Source organism: Apus apus, chromosome 1 (genome assembly GCF_020740795.1).
Source record: "Apus apus isolate bApuApu2 chromosome 1, bApuApu2.pri.cur, whole genome shotgun sequence".
Taxonomy (NCBI): domain Eukaryota; kingdom Metazoa; phylum Chordata; class Aves; order Apodiformes; family Apodidae; genus Apus; species Apus apus.
The window spans coordinates 156,962,504-156,978,981 of NC_067282.1; the positions used below are offsets into that span (position 1 = coordinate 156,962,504).

Here is a 16,478-nt window from a genome sequence, read left to right on the forward strand (position 1 = left end):
CACAAAATGCAATGCATTTCTGTTCAAAATGCTGCACACTTAGTGAAGCCTACTGTTTCAGTAGTGAATGAAGTTAATGAGAAGTAATTCTATAGTTTGTTGTGACATTTAAATTATTTTCTGCTAAAGCCCTCACCACTGACACTAATAAAATTGGTAACATAATTTGTATATATGGCCATTATTTACATACTTGATGATTATTTCCCACCATGGCAAAGCTTGCCAGTGAAAGGCAAGAGAAAATGGTAGGAATGGAAAGTCTAAGAGTTTTAGGTTGATTATGCAATCCCTCCCTATATAACACATCCTCTAGCTGGTACGTAGCCAGGGTACAGAATGCTTGGCATATACCTCACTCAGTTACAATGAATTTGAGACTAGTAAAAGAAATGTCCATGCTGAGTTTTAGTGCACATGCTTGCTCATACAAGAGATGTTGGTTTACTTTTAGAACCAAATTTAAAATAATGTTTAGACACCTGTTTTTGTTTTTGTCTCCTGTGCTAAATTTCAAGACTATAAATTAATCTTCTAATCTAGTGCTATTTCACAGACAGTATCATTCCGAGGTATGTGGGGACACAGGAGTTTTTCGTACCTATTCAGTGGCCTTGGGGCACATGGAGAAAAAAGGAACTAGGAAATTCTCTTAAGCTCTTAACTGAGCAATTGCTTTAGTACTTTATAACAAAACAACATGCTTATGCATTAACATAACTGCTTTAACAGACTTATAGTGGTTATACCTAGATGACCAGAGTTGTCAGTGTGAACAGAACTGAACTGTAGAAAAAGATATACTAGTCCCAAGCTTTAGCTTTTACTAGCACGCAAATGTTGCAAAATAAAAATCAGTGGAGACATTAGTTGTGTACCTTTGATTGCATTTTGTAATCTTGACTGTTGTTTTGCAAATGACAGTAATAATGCCATTAATTTATCCATGAAAAAAATATAATAGCAAAGATGGGGCCATCAATTGTTTTTACTGTTCTCTTTTTTGTAGATTGATAAAATAATGAGTTCAATAGATGCTGGAATTAATACTGGACTGGGGGAGATGAATGATCACACTGCAAGTAAGGAAAAACAACTAATTACTGTTTGATTTTGACTTAACTGTCCATAAGAAAACTGTGGATAAGATACTGCTAAGTAACCCACTCTGTTGAAATAATTTGCAGGTATTTGAATAACCATGAACAGAATCAATGTTGTTTACTGTTAGAGATGCATTAGGGCCAGTATCCTGGAGCTGTTGCTTTAAATAGCATATTGGAGTCATTAATGTTGTTTTGAAATCTTACCAGAAAAAATATTCCATTAATTTCTTTATACTGAAGCCTTTCTACTAGGGAGATATTTTCCAATCTTTTTTAGCTGAATTTTGTTTGGAATGATGGGACCTTGCATATATGTAATCTAACAGCTGCTGACACTTTTTAAAGTATTATATTATCTAATGTTGCTTCTAGCAAATATTTGGCACAGGGCTGAAAATGTTGCTGTCAGCCAGTGACTGGTGTTAGCAATGATGGGAAAATACACTAACCTTCCCTACCATGGTGAATTCTAAGAACTCCAAGTTGTTTCTAGTCTGTTGGTGTCTCAGCACAAACCTGTGCGACTGTGTTGATAAGAATTTGGAAAGTATTTTAAAATATCTTCTCTCTAACTCATGGAAGGAAAAACGACTTGTATGTCTGAATAATTCGGTCTTTAGGCAAAGCTATGTTAACTCACCTGTACTGGTACACCCCTGCTAGGAATGGCATTTGATCACTCAGATTTCTATTTTGGGAAGGAGACTATGTACCCTATCACTTGAAACATTTTTTTTAAAGAGTATTTTTACAACTATCCAGTTCATGGAACATTATATCTGTACAGGATGAAACCATGTCTTATCAATTTAATAGAGTTGACACAGCTACTTTAATAGTAGCTTGACAGAGAGAAAGGCATCTAGGAAAAAGAGAAAATAACTTACCTGATTTGAATACAAATATAATTGCACCTAAAACAAGCAGATTCAGATTGTTTTCTTCTAAAAGAGTAAGGGCAAATATAAGGAAACATGCTAGGCATGTTTTCCTGGCAGGTTACATTTTCTCTCTGAAACTTGCAGTGTTGGAAGGCAGAATTATTTATAGAGAAGCTCTAGGTTAGGAGAAAGTTAATAATTTCTGAAGATTCAGGATTTGTTACTTACTAGTTTTTCATAATGGTAGTACACAGGCAATAAGTGCAAAATCAGACAACCATGAAGAGGCTGCACAGCAGTTAAGAGCTATGAAAAGGAGACAAAAGCAACAGAATGTATATGCACATTTGCGTAACTTAGTGATGTGTAAGTGCTACTCTGTCCCTTCCTATGACTGACCATTGCTTTTCTTTTTCTACTTTATTCTATTAAGATCAGAAGATATCTCACAAGTCTTGTCATCAGCCATTTTGTGGCTTCTACTGTATGCATTATTTTTCTTGGCATTCAAATGTGGCTCTTTCAGTTGGCAGAAGATCTGCTCTTTCCTTGGCTGCTTCTTTACTCAGAAGGGACTTTGACTCCCAATTTTTTTCTGTTCAGTGTGCAGCTTCCTGCAAACCAATATTTTTTCTTTTCTGTCAACTCCTTAATGGTCTTTATTCAGTTTAGAACGACAAACTGATTTTGATCTTAATGAAGAAATTGAACTGTGTACTATTACTCAAAATACAACTACTTTTCTTTAAATTTAATCAGTTTTGCTGTACATGCAGACTGCAGTAAAGACATTTATTTCTCCTATAGAGCTTGTTATATGCAGCCTCACATGGATGTTTTCCACTTTTCAGTCCTTCGTATGTTTTCCAGATTCAGTTAAGCACAGTTTAGGCAGCAAAGCAAAGGGAGCTATTATAATACCAAATGCACTAAATGCATTATATTAAATATGTTATGCTTTAAATATATTCTTTTTCATTATTTTTAACAAAATAATAGGGTTATCTAGCAGAAAGTAAGGACTCATTATTTCTCACCATTAACAGGCTGGAGTAGCCAATCAAGTGGAGCCTTATAGCAGTGACATTTATGTATTTAACAACAGATTTTTTATTCAAGATTTTAGCTTGTGTTAATTACAGCTTATTAACTAGCATAACACAATATACTTTTTTTTCTTACTGAGAATACAACCTTGAAGATTTTTTTAATAGGTCTTTGACCCCAGTGAAGGGGTTTGCTTTGAATTTTCTCAGTGTTACTCAGAGGTGCCTCACCTGGCTCCTGTCTAATTACTTACAGACTAGCAATGTCTAGATCACTTAGTGTTTTACTTAGGGTTTTATCTGCCCAAGTGTTGTAGTACTGCAGACCTAAATTCCATCTCACAAGTTCTAATTCACCTTCTCTGTTTTCCTTCTGGGCTTTGTGCTGAGCATAACAGCCAAATATAAAGATCTAGCCTACATTTTTTAATAAAAATTAAATAGTATGGTATCAGGTAATATAATTTTGAAATACTTCAGAAATTTATATATAAATATATGGGGTTTGTTAGTTTTGCTTGACTATATATGTAAAAAGATTATCCAGTAGAGACTAAAAATAATGTATTTAGTGTTCAGAGTGTACAAGTCAAAGAGATTTCTTTTAGTGTTAAACTGAAAGCATCTAGATTATTGAGCACTATATGCAGGAAACTTCACTTTTCTTGATTAATAACTTTTTAGCAAACAGTAAAATTGCTGATAATACTGAAGAGCAAATGTAGCTTGATATGGAATCCTTAATTTTAGTATTTACTTACTCCTGTACTTCATATTATACTTCAATGGTTTTGGTTTTGTAAACCATAAATATATTAAATTCAAGCACAAATAGTCTTAATCTGCCAGGAACTAGGAGTTTTTAATCCTATATAGTATGTCATTCTCAGTGAAAAATATTTCAGAGGAAAGATATCATACACTGATAATTCAATAGCAATATTTAAAATTAGACAATGATGACAGCTTGTGATGAAATCCTTGAATGTATTTACAGGAACTTTGGCCTATATTTTGCCACTGGTGAAATCTGGAAAGATTTCTTTTAGGTCTGCAGGGGAATCTCTTAAGAAGCAGCAATTAGAGGCACAGTGAAAGGAGAGAATAAAAGCTGGCTGAGTAGAGGCATGAGCACTTCATCCACAGCATGCATTCAGAAAGAAAAATAATTAAAGCAGAGCTTTCAGTTTGGTGGCAATACAGGTACTGGAGGAGTAAACTTGAAACTACAGCAACTAAGATGGCTGACACTGTCCTCTGAGGGCATGTAACATTCAACATCTAAATAGCTTACCTCTGGAATAAAAAGCAGGAGTGCTGACCAAGGAGCAAGTAAGAATTAATCTCAATGATAACAAAGAATCCCACTAGCCCAAGTACTGCAAAACCTCTGTTTCCAAGGGGAAATAAGCTACGTGACCTTCTACTCAAGGTGGTGCAGAGACATCTGCACCACCTGGCACTTACATTATGGCTGTGTTTCTTCACAAGAGTCCAAACTTGCCAAGTTGCAAAGGATTCTCCAATCACTAGCATTTGATAAAGAATACTAATGAAATTGACAAGAATAATCCTAAGCAAATCAAAAGTGCTTATAAGCTTCTGGTGGCAATGTGTAAAGAGATCGAAGATTCAAGAGATTTTATTGTCTCTCCCCTCATGTTCAAGTCAAGCATCACTCAGATACACCCTAAATATAACTAGAAAGCCTCTATTCTGAGAGAAGAGAACTTTAAATTAAGAAAAATGTGGCAAGGACAAAAATCATAATCTTAAGTAATGTAAATTTGACATAGGTTTAACCTCTGAGAAAGACAAGATTATTTTAAACAGGACTAAAGAACTGACTAGACAAAGAGTCATGGATCAGTTTGCCAGATACCTTAGCTGTTTGTATGCAAAAGGTAGAAGAAAGAGGAAAAGAGAAGAATTAACAAAAGAATTTATGAGAAATAGAGAAGAATTAATTGAAGATTAAGACAAAATTGGCACTGTAGAGAATTTTTCTTATATATTACACTAGTAGTCCAGTCATGTAGAGGATATAACTTCTTCATTAAGAAGGGAAGAAGAGAGGAAATGTTGGCTTGCATTTCAAAAATATGATGATTGCTTTGAGATTTCAAAGTTAGAGCTGTTAAATGCCTGTTGGTATCCAGTAAAGCAGAAAAGAACCTTCTTGTTATTGGTACTTATCCAAAGCCATTGTACATGATAGTAATGGGAGATTTTAGTCACCACAGCATGTGTTGGGAAAGAAATTGATTTGACAGACTGATCAGGAAAAAAATTCTCAAGGTAGATGTCATCTTTTCTTTCACCTTTGACATAAGGAAAATTTCTCTATTTTACCAAGCATGGTAGAATAACACATGCATGTAGAGACAAGTCAGAAGTGCCAAAGGCCTCAGTGCAATGCAACTAAGAAGAGAAATAAAGATTTAGTGTAACATAATTATATTATTACATTAATAGAAAGAAGAACAAATAAATCTTTGGCATCGAGGTGAGGTACTGCAGGAAAGGAAAAGCTGCTCGTAGTAGGTGCATAGTAGGTACAATGACTTTTTATCACACATGTTTACTGAAGAGGTCACTGCTGAGCATGCAGCAGTCACATGCACAGCTAGTCCTACGGCTGGAACATCAATTGTCGATAAAGAAAGAACAGATTATATGTGCTAGGTATTTTTAAATTGCTATATTGAACTTCATTTTGTGTTACATAACTGTCTGAAAAACTGTGACCTGTTAGTGGGTTTCTGTGTGCATTCTTGGAGGGTGGATGAGGTACAAACAGACTAAAAGAGAATTATGTAGAACTTATCTTTAAAAGGGAAAAGTCAATGTGGGGAATTATTGTCAATTCATAGGAATGTCACTGAACAGTTAAACTACTCTAAGTAGCTGGAAAATAGCAAGGAAATAAGTAAATGACAACATGGATTTCATAAAATCATAGGATTGTTTGGGTTAGAAGGGACCTTAAAAATCATCCAGGTCCAACCCCCCTCCATAGTCAGGGACACCTCCCACTAGACGAGGTTGCTCAAAGCCCCATCCAATCTGGCCTTGAACACTTCCAAGAATGGCGCAACTACAACTTCTCGGGACAACCTCACACCGAAGAATTTCTCCCTAATGTCTAACCTAAATCTACCCTGTTCCAATTTAAAAATGTCCCACCTTGTCCTATCACTACTTGCCCTTGAAAAAAGTCCCTCTCCAGCTTTCCTGTAGGCCCTCTTTAAGTACTGGAAGGCAACTACATGGTCTCCCTAGAACCTTCTCCAGGCTGCTCATTTCTCCAGGTTTGCTCATTTGCCAAGAGCAAACCTACTAAAGCAGTGTATATCCCTGCTAGAAGAGGATATCAGATTTTGTAGGTAAACAAAGAGCAGTAGATGCCCAGTATTTGAACCTGAGTTAGGGTTTGACATTGTCGCATGTGTTTTTCTTGAAAGAAGATTAAGGAAACATGCTTGATGAAAATAATGGTAGGTCAAACAGATGAATCTTATTCCTAATGTCTACATTTAGACTTCTGCAGTCTTGACTGCATTGAGTATGTCTGAGCCACTAATACTGAGTTAAATAAGCAGGCACTTCTTTGGTATTGTTCTTCATATCTAAATGTCTGAAGCATGGCAAATGGCACTAGGAATAAAGAGAGATAGAGGACCTCCTCAGAGGTACCTGTCTAAACCTAGCTGAAATTAATCTCCCTCTCTTCTCCCCAGGATGAAAATATAAAGTTAATATGGTAAAACATCCAAGCAGATTAATAGGGAGATATGTTGCATTTGGCAGAGTCTTAAAAACTTCTGGATATTTGCCAGAAACAAAACAAAACAAAACAAAACAAAAACAAAAACAAAAAAAAACCAAACCAAACCAAAACCAAAAACAAACAAACAAAACCCACAAAGTGATTGGGGTATATCTGACCTTGGCTCGGGCCAGTTGAATAGATTAGGCCACTGTTTTAAGTCACTTTGAGTCTGTTTTGTGATTATTCTGTGACTGCTGAAATAACATGATTCGGATGAAACCTGTCTACAAGGTAGTGTTTAATAAATAAGAGAGCTGTCTTTTCTTTTTTATTTTGCATAGTAGATACTTGTACTGATTAGTAACATACATTTCTCAAAGGACTTAGAAAAGCTAATATGTTTAAATATCAGCCATCTGTCCTTCTCTGGTAAAGAGAAGAAGCACTTCCATTTGATATTTTCTTTGCCTAATTATAAACAATTTTTTCTACAATAAAGAAGTCTTTCAAGGCATGCACAGTATTTCTGTGTTAGCTGGAGCCCAGTAGCTGTTCAGAAGTGTGTGATTCAGAGTTTACTTACATTTACAAGTCACTTGAAGGGAATAATCAGGGAATAATCTACTTCTCAGAATTATATTTTTTTTAACATGGGTAATGGATATCATATCATCATCATGATTAATGCAAGAATTGTTTGAAGTCAGAGAAATTTAAGTAGTGACAAGGAAAAGAATTGTTGAAGGTCATTCCATATCAAAGTAATCTACAGTTAATCTAGGACTTTATTGGGCTCTTGAGAGAATCACTTCTGTCAAATATGTTCTAGCACATGGAGGATGAATTTTATCATTCTACTAATCATTAATTCTTTTTTGGATACTACCCATATGTGCACTAGCCAGTTGCTGTGTACAGACAAGTGTACTACAGTCGGGATTTCTTTAGTCAGATGGGTATGTAACTATCAATGAGTGCTCTCATTGTTCCACCTAGGGAGATGGAGGGTAGAGTTTATGGAATTATCTTCAGTTTCTTGATCTATACTTTTGGCTTGGAACTGGCCAGCCATTTTCTTAGTGTTGAAATAAGCAAAATTCTTATTACATTTTGCAGGTTTGGATTTTACAAAGTTTATTTGTTATCCTTTTGTGGAACAGTGAAGTATCAATATCAAGGCTTCAAACTTCGCTCACTAAGGCTAGCTGAGTGAGTGCCTTTCAAAGACTAATGATGCTTGTTACTGGAAGAATTGTATGCAGCAGAATTATACCTTATTTTTAAAAAATCACTTTCAAGAAAGCTAGCAAATCTTCTGAAATATTTACTTTAGCAGTATGTATTATCATGTCGACAACTTCAGAGAGACCCATGAGTTGGCTCTACTAGAGCTACTTTGAAACCAGAAGGACTCTGGAACACTGGCAACTATGCCTGAATTGACTCCACATGAGCCAGATGTCACATGAAAGTAGCAGAACTGCAGTGGGTTGTGCTGTATTCAGAATAAAGCCTACAAATCAACTTTTAAGTCAGGTTTTTCCACAAGCCAGACTTTATTGTTTCTGGATGCCTCCACTACATACACACATTTCTGTGTCATGTAGTACATGGCTGGCCCTTTACTGTTTGCTGCCATATGGTTGCAGTTTTGGCTAAGTGGTCTTCTTCCAAAGCTGTTAATATTTTCCCCCCTCCAAGGGCAGAAAACAGATAAAATATAAGTACTTAATTAAGGTAGAATTTTAATTAGATATGTGTAGGCATGTGGGCATAAGCCAGTTTTCGCAGTGATGTTATATACTTTAAAGTACATATTTTAATTGTAATTTAGTGTCTGTTTTGCAGCAGCTACTTCCCCTTTTAAAATCTTCATGTGGTTAAACTAAGTACTTTGATTAACCGGATTTAATTCATAGATTTTAATAAAATGAGCCATGCACCCTCTCACAAAGTGGGAGACCTCTTAAGCTCACCATTTTGAATGCACAGCTCTAATTTTGCAATAGCCAACCACAACAACCAGACTGTATAATAGGATAACCTCACGTCCCTCCAAACTCCCACCTCTCCATTGAAGCTGATATGCTGTGCAAAAAGACCAAAATATCTATAGCATCATAAACAGATAAAAACAGAAAAGGCAAAGACAACCTGATGCTGATAGAAGAGGGATCCGATGAGAGGAGACAGCTCCAGCAGCTGGTCTCAGCTTCCAGTGCTGTTTGATGCCTCTTCAATAGGAAATGCATATGCAGTTGGAAATTTTTAAACTGCAAGTCAGTGAATTCTTTACCATCAATTATAGGACTACACTGTAGGGAACAGAGTCACACATTTCAGTTTGATTCTGCACTTTCTTGTAAGTGAACGTGGAATTTTAAGCTGCAATGACAGAACTGCTGGGGGTAACTCATAACTGAAGTTATGGAAGGCAAAGGTGATTCTCATTTCAGGCTGTTTTCAGTCACTCATATTCTCTTATCGATGTGACTCACTCTCATGCTCAGTAACCAAAAGCACCAAGGTCTGCTTGCGTGTGTGGCCAAGTTGTCTGTCCATGTCATTTGTATGGGACATGGAAGGCTGACGGTTGCGTTCTCATTGCATCTGTTGGGGTTCTTTGGATTAGCAATAGCAAACTGTTTTTTTTATAGATCTTTAGGACTCAACAGTTGCTATGGCATGGTCCTTTTGATCCAAAACTTTGTTTACTTCAGTGGTGATCACTGTTTTTCTTTCTTATCTCGGGTATTTTAGCTCTAGATTCTTCCTTTTGGAATAACAGGAAGATTAGTCTCGTTTGCAAAGTGCTATAATGTTGTTGCTGTCCTCCTGTGTAGTCTAGGGTCTTCTGCTGATAAATCATCTGTGCTGTTCTTTTATCAGAGCAAAATTCTAGTCTTGACAGAAACACATTCTTTAGTTTTACCACTGTCAGCTGTGACCTCGGTTATCAGTATAGACCACACCTTTAACCCTTCATAAGCAGTGTTTCTTCAGGTGCTTTCACATATGAATTTCTATGAGTGCGTTACTCATACTAAGCTTCATATTCCTTTCACAAATCTCTGCATATCTAATTATTAGAATGGTAATTTAAGCATGTTTAATTTCCTAAATTATAAAATAGTGGAGGACAGAAGCCATATAGCTTTAAAATATGCAGAAGAAATAATTTGGGCTTTTATTGAGTACATGATAGTCATAATGCATTGCATGCCACTGAAGTTACACAAAGATGGCATCAATTCTACAGCAGAAATCACAAATAATTGGATTAATGTTTTGTTGATTTCCACATTGCAAAAGCCTAAATAAGATATAAAGATGTATCTGTTTTAATGATGCATTGAATCCCAAAACAAACCTTACAGAGACTGGGCAAACTGCAGGATAATTGGGGAGCTTTAGCTGTGTTTTATAATAAATGCAACGGGAGTTAGATGCAAAAGCTGCAAGCATTTATTTTATTTTCTGTTATTCCTGTAATCCTATTATATTGGCAATCTTACCCTGTAGTGTCATAAATGTAATACTCAGCTGTGTGCTCTTCATATACCAATTAATCAGAGCTGTGTTTGAAATAGCCTGCTACAAATGAAGACAGAGGCTAAACTGAAAATACAGTGAAAATGAAAGTCACCAGACCATATTTACCCATGTGGTCTCTAACTCTGATGAATTTTCTTTTTACATTTCCACTCTTAAGTGCCAATCAACATATACCTTTGATCTCCATCCATGCTTTTTGTGTTCAGTGTTAGGCTTCTTTTTCCAAAACTGCTTGTAAAGCAATTAAATCATTATATTCACAGACTGGAATAAATGATTTCTGGCATATGTCTTTGAGAAGGAACAGAGAAGTTTGTCAGCAAACAGAAACTTAAGAAAATGAAGCTATAATATCATAAATGTTGACATTCATCAGTGAGTAAATGGATAGCCTAATTCTTGTCAGTTTTGTTGCTAGTCTACTTGTGACCATCATCAGATCATGTCATCCTAAATTTAGTTACTCTGCAATAGGATTGCTTGAGCAGAGGAATCTTCTATGAACTCTCTTTTAATATACTGCGACTTTTCAGAGTTGTTTCCCCACATCAGATGTAATGTTTTAGTGAAAAAGCATAGGAGATTCAGGTCCCATTCTGGTACTCAAATTTTCTCGTTAGGAGAAAGTATAAACCTTGGCAATCTGATCAGTTGTATTGCTATTTCTGAGTAACCAAACTGTATTTTTTTAGTCACAGAATAAATGAAAAATCACAGAATCAGAGAATCACTGAATCAGGGAATCATGGAATCACAGAATGGTAGCTTTGGAAGAGACTTCTGGAGATCATCTAGTCCACCCCTCCCACTAGAGCAGGATCCTGTAGAGCAGATTACACAGAAACACCTCCAGGAGGGTTTTGAATGTCTCCAAGGATGGAGACACCACGACCTTCCTGGGCAGCCTGTTCCAGTGCTCTGTTACTCTCAGAGTAAATAAGTACTTTCTCACATTCAATTTAAATCTCCCATATACCAGTTTGTGACCATTACCCCTTGTTCTGTCACTTGACACCACTGAGAAGAGTCCTCCTGACATCCACCCTTTAGATATTTATAAGCGTTGATGAGATCCCCCCTCATCCTCCTTTTCTCTAAGCTAAACAGACTCCGCTCTTTTAGCCTTTCTTCATAGGGCAGATGCTCCAGTCCCTTAACCATCTTAGTGGCCCTGTGCTGGGCTGTCTCCAGTTGTTCCTTGTCCTTTTTAAACTGAAGAGGCCAGAACTGCATACAGTACTGCAGGTGAGGCCTCACCTGGGCAGAGCAGAGCGGGAGGATAACCTCCCTCGACCTGGCCACATTCTTTTTAATGCACCCCAAGATGGCATCAGCCCTCTTGGCTGCAAGGGTACATTGCTGGCTCATGGTGAGCCTGTTGTCCACCAAAAAGATGTGTTCTTCCTTGGAAAACATATAATAAAATATTTGTCAGATCTAAAGATCCTTTTTTAAAGTGTTGTAGCAAGACTTATTCTTAGAAAGAGTAATGCATACCTACCACCTCTTCTTTCATTTTGTCATTAACCTAATTACCTGATCCTTACATTCTGCTATTAAATATGCTTAGAAGTCTATACGACCACAGACTTGAAAAATTTATGTGCAGTTTGAGTATACTGCTCAAATCTATGAAAAATTCAAATAGCTTATGTGCCACTGTTCTTAGAGTATTGTTTCAGTATGTTTAAAATAGTCTCACATTAAATAATTTCCCCTTAGAAGGAGTGAGAGATACTGAGTTATAAAGAAGACATGCAAAAGTAAATATGGCACAAGGAAAACCTATACCATGTTAATATACACCCATAATATTTGGTTTGAGACAGATTGCAGAATGGTATGAATACACAGAAGGCAAAACTCAGAAAATCAGATTTTCTTTGACTTCCAAGGGTGTGAAGCTCAGAAATATTTACAATAGTAAAATAGAGAGTGAGGTAGTAGGTTGTTTAAGCATGTTTGGGAATAATGCTAAGACCAGTATACATTATTGTACAGAAAATCAAATTAAGTGAATAAAAGTTACTCTCACTTTAAAAGTTTGGATATACCTGCCTATGGGCTACCTTTTCAAAATTGCACCGATGCAGACAAAACCTGTCAGAACTCAAATAAATTGGTTGTGAATGTTGCTTAAAAATGATATTACTCATATTGCCTCCCAGATTCTATTGGTAGTAGATGTGTCACTGACTCCTAAGTGAATTTGAAAACACTTCTGAGGACAATGATGTTAAAACTGCAATCTGTTCATCCTGTTCAGTTCTCTGCTCTGTCTGACCTGTCCCTGAAGTCAGTGATTTGCACATACTGGATGTTTTGCACCAGGGGGTTGAATATTGCTGAGCTGTGCCCATCTAATTGGGAGATAAAAGGATCAAAGGAACAAAGGTAGATTGCAGACATCAGAACTTGAAAAAAAAAAATTAAAATTAAATACATTTTTCAAAGTTATTTCCAGTAGGACTGAGGTCTTGCCTGTTTTCCCACTGAGCCAGGGGAGTACTAATAATTTGTGTCATCCTCACAAGGACGGTTTAGCTGTGTTTCACACAGTTAATGCTGAAGTGTTGGTTGGTGTGCCTGAAGTTACCAGCTAATGATGCCCTCATTCTAGAATGATCTCAGAATCATCCTACTGTCATTCCAGAGACTTAGAAGTGGTTTTTTTTCAAACCATAATAAATGAATAATATATAATAATATAATAAATGAATACATGAATAAATGAAAAAGAATTATCAGATTACTTGAGAATTTTAGAATTCATTTGCTTAGGTTCAGCTTTTTCCTTGCAGTTTAATCTGAACCTTGCAGCTATGTAATCATTTACACCCATGTGTATTAATATTTAATTCAGCTGATGTCACTAAATTGAACTGCACTTATTCCTTAAAGCAGAGTCAAGTTCAATACCAGCTTAAAAATGTATGCAGAATAGGAATTGACACCTCATCAGGGTTAAAAGTATCTGATGAAAAATTAGACTTGGAAGCCAGGAAATGCTTTAAAGATAACATAATATTCCTAACTTCTTAGACAGACTGTATGAAACCATAAAGGGATTACTAAGGACAAATCTATAAAGCTTTGTTCAATATCTTTAGTGATCTTTTGTATGCGATTATATGGGCATTACTCTTACAAATATTTGGGGTTAGAGATGTTGTTGCAAGTGAGACTATGATGTTTATCTTTCATAAATTATATAGAGGTCTAAGTCTACTAAAATGGAATTAATAACAGTTCCCTGAAAGTTCAGTTGATTCACTCATGTTTCCTTCTTAATCTAGTAATCTCTAGATTTAAATAAACTCACATTCCTAGTAATGACAAGAATATCACATGCTATTTAAAAATCTCTGGTTTATTATAGAATTTATACCACAAAAAATTGTTTCTAGTTTTAGTTCCACCTCCAGAAAATGAAGTACTTTAGAATATTGAACTAGCTAAAGTAAATTAGTTTTCTTTCTAACCTAGACTGTTAACCTGAGTTCATGATCATAACACTAGAATCAGTATTTTCTTGTTTCACTGATCTATATTCAGGAAGATATTGTATTTTAAAGCCTTCAAATCCTTCCAAAATTATTTGCTATTTACTTTTTACCATCCCTACTTCATAACCCATGATACGAGGAACTTCTCAAAACTGTTTTTCTACTTTTATCCACTGCTGCCTTTAGTTCTTTATTTTAGGTTATTGCATTATTACAAATCTGAGATGTCTGAGATTAAATTATTTATTTCTAATACGAATTTGCATTAAATGCTAATAATAGCATTTAGTGTGGAGTTGTGAATTGTTCCGGTATCTGTTTCTCAAGTATGTTTATTTTTCTTTACTTCATACATGAGTTCAGATAAATATTTGTTACGAAGTCTGCAATCTGACTTTTTTCCTATTTATGGTAAGTGATGGACCATCTCAGTTACTTAGTGCTATTTCTGTTTTCTGTTAGGCTATTTAAAATGTTTTATAGGGCATAATTGCAAAGTATAAATTATCTTGTTAGTACACAAATCCCCCTATCTGCATATGAATATGACATTCATATAGAAACCAGCCATTCTTCTCAAATTTATGCAACAAAAATCCATGTTCATTACTGTTTTCAGTGAATAGCAGGGAATGTAAATAAACAGCTGTAGAACAGAATGTTAGAGAATAACTATAGGTGTTGGTTTGGTTTATTAAAGCAGCTGTGGTTTTTCTCTTGTTTGTAGTATATGAAATAATCATTAACATGTTACAAAGCATTTGCAAAATCAGTCTGATGAGTATATTTTCAGCTAACCTGTACCTGTAGGGACACTTGAGCTCCTGCTGAGATCCATGAGCCGTGACAAAGGAACAACGGAAGGAATGACACCTGGAGTACAGTTTATTAAACTTGTCTGGAAAGCTGTAATTCTATAATTCCAATTTCTAAAACAAAAAGCCATGCAGGACTACATACAATGCCATGAGAGGTGTTTTGTACTCTCTGTAGGCATCAACACAGCTTTCTGAAACAGGATCCTAGGCACCGTCTGTAGGTAGGGGAGACCAGTTCAGTGCTCCTGCTCCAAAGATGGGAGAGGGACAGCTGAGCAGTTGGCATGAAGGAGCTTGCAGACAGGGTGAACAGGGTTTATATAACTTCATCCATATGCAAACAGTCCATTGAGTTTCCAGAGCTATGCCAGCATGCCACCTACTCAAGTAAGTTCTTTATTATTCATTGAAAGATGCAGCATTTTGCTTTTGGTATTGCAGAGCCTGTGTTTGCAGGGGATAAATGGTGGGTGGTTATAGAGTTTTTTATGTAATGAAGCAGGTGTCTATTGAGAACCTGACTTTCTGTCAGGTAGCAAAGAAGGCCAGTTGTCCCCTAATGGCAGTGAGCTGTGCCCTCACCCACAGGGCGCAGTGCCATGGGGTCTGCACCCAATGGACAGAGACAGGTATGGGTAATATGATCCATTGACCACCCCCAGACAGGTGCCTGACAGATGGCTTGGGTCCAGGGTCCATCCAGGGAACCTAGCCAGGAGCAAAAATAAGATTGAGTCAGAGAGAAATGGAGACAAGGCTGTAACATGGGTTCATACTCCATGCAGGAGGCAGGGCTGAAGATAGGACTGGGAAAAAGCCTCTGTGTGTATCTGAGGACTCCATCCAGGTGACAAACTACCTACAGTGTAGGCCCAGCATCCATCCAGTAGGTAGGATCAGAGACAGGGCCAGGGACTGACACTGCTGTGGCATTGCTGGGACAGGGACTGATGGCCCCAGCCTGAGCTGAATGGGGGTCCTGGGCTATGAGTAGGATGGAAGGAGGCCCAAGGAGATTCTGGGCATGGACAGCAAGGCCTATTGGTGCCCTCAGGGCCCTGATGCCTCTTATTTTTATTGATTATTGTAGTTTTATATTACCATATCCATGAAATGGGGTAATTTGTGTCTGATTTATATTTTATTAGATTCTGAGGTTTTGAATGCTCTAGGAAATAAGTAGGTGAGGGGTAGTTCAGTGTTATTTTTTAGCAAAGAGCTTCAAGTTATTTTTGCTCCTATTTAAGGATGCTTTTTCCAGCACAGATTTAGAGTATCATCCTTATAATTAGCTGCTAGTTAACATTGCACAACTATTGCATGTAACAGATATTGTCCTGCATCTAATTTATAAAGATGTTGAAGTTAAGTTAGGATTACTTCAAATACCTAAATCAAAGCTAGTCTCAACTCTAGATAAATAGCAGGGGGTAATTTAACCTCAGACAAGTAATTTAATTTTAAAATGATCATTTTTTTAACATGTTTTAAAAGGCTTGCAATGGGAAGTGGAAGAAAAAAATAGTAAAAGGAAAGAGACAGATGTGAAACAGAACCAACAGATTGTTGTAGCTGCAGATGAAGGATGACAAAAGAGCAAATTTTCATAACCTACAAGGACAATAAGTAGAATTGAGATAAACAGGGAGTGTATAAAATGAATAATAAAATAAAGCTAGAAAGAATGAGAAGGAGAGAGGGAATTCACCTGATCAGCTGGTCAAAGGAGGAAATTGCTCTAAAATCTGGTGCATCAGGGGCAAAGGAGCCTCTGAGCCCAACTGGTCAAATTAA

General features: G+C 36.5%; 1 protein-coding gene across 10 annotated transcripts in view; it reads left to right on the forward strand.

Annotated features, from left to right (window-relative positions):
- The window catches only part of ANKS1B (ankyrin repeat and sterile alpha motif domain containing 1B), a 432,033-nt gene that overhangs the window by 206,983 nt on the left and 208,572 nt on the right, over positions 1-16,478 (forward strand). For all 10 annotated transcript variants that reach the window (XM_051612894.1, XM_051612912.1, XM_051612951.1 and 7 more), the window contains one exon: positions 1,010-1,082. In XM_051612894.1, coding sequence (XP_051468854.1) covers positions 1,010-1,082 — 73 coding nt within the window. The remainder of the gene's footprint in view (positions 1-1,009; positions 1,083-16,478) is intronic.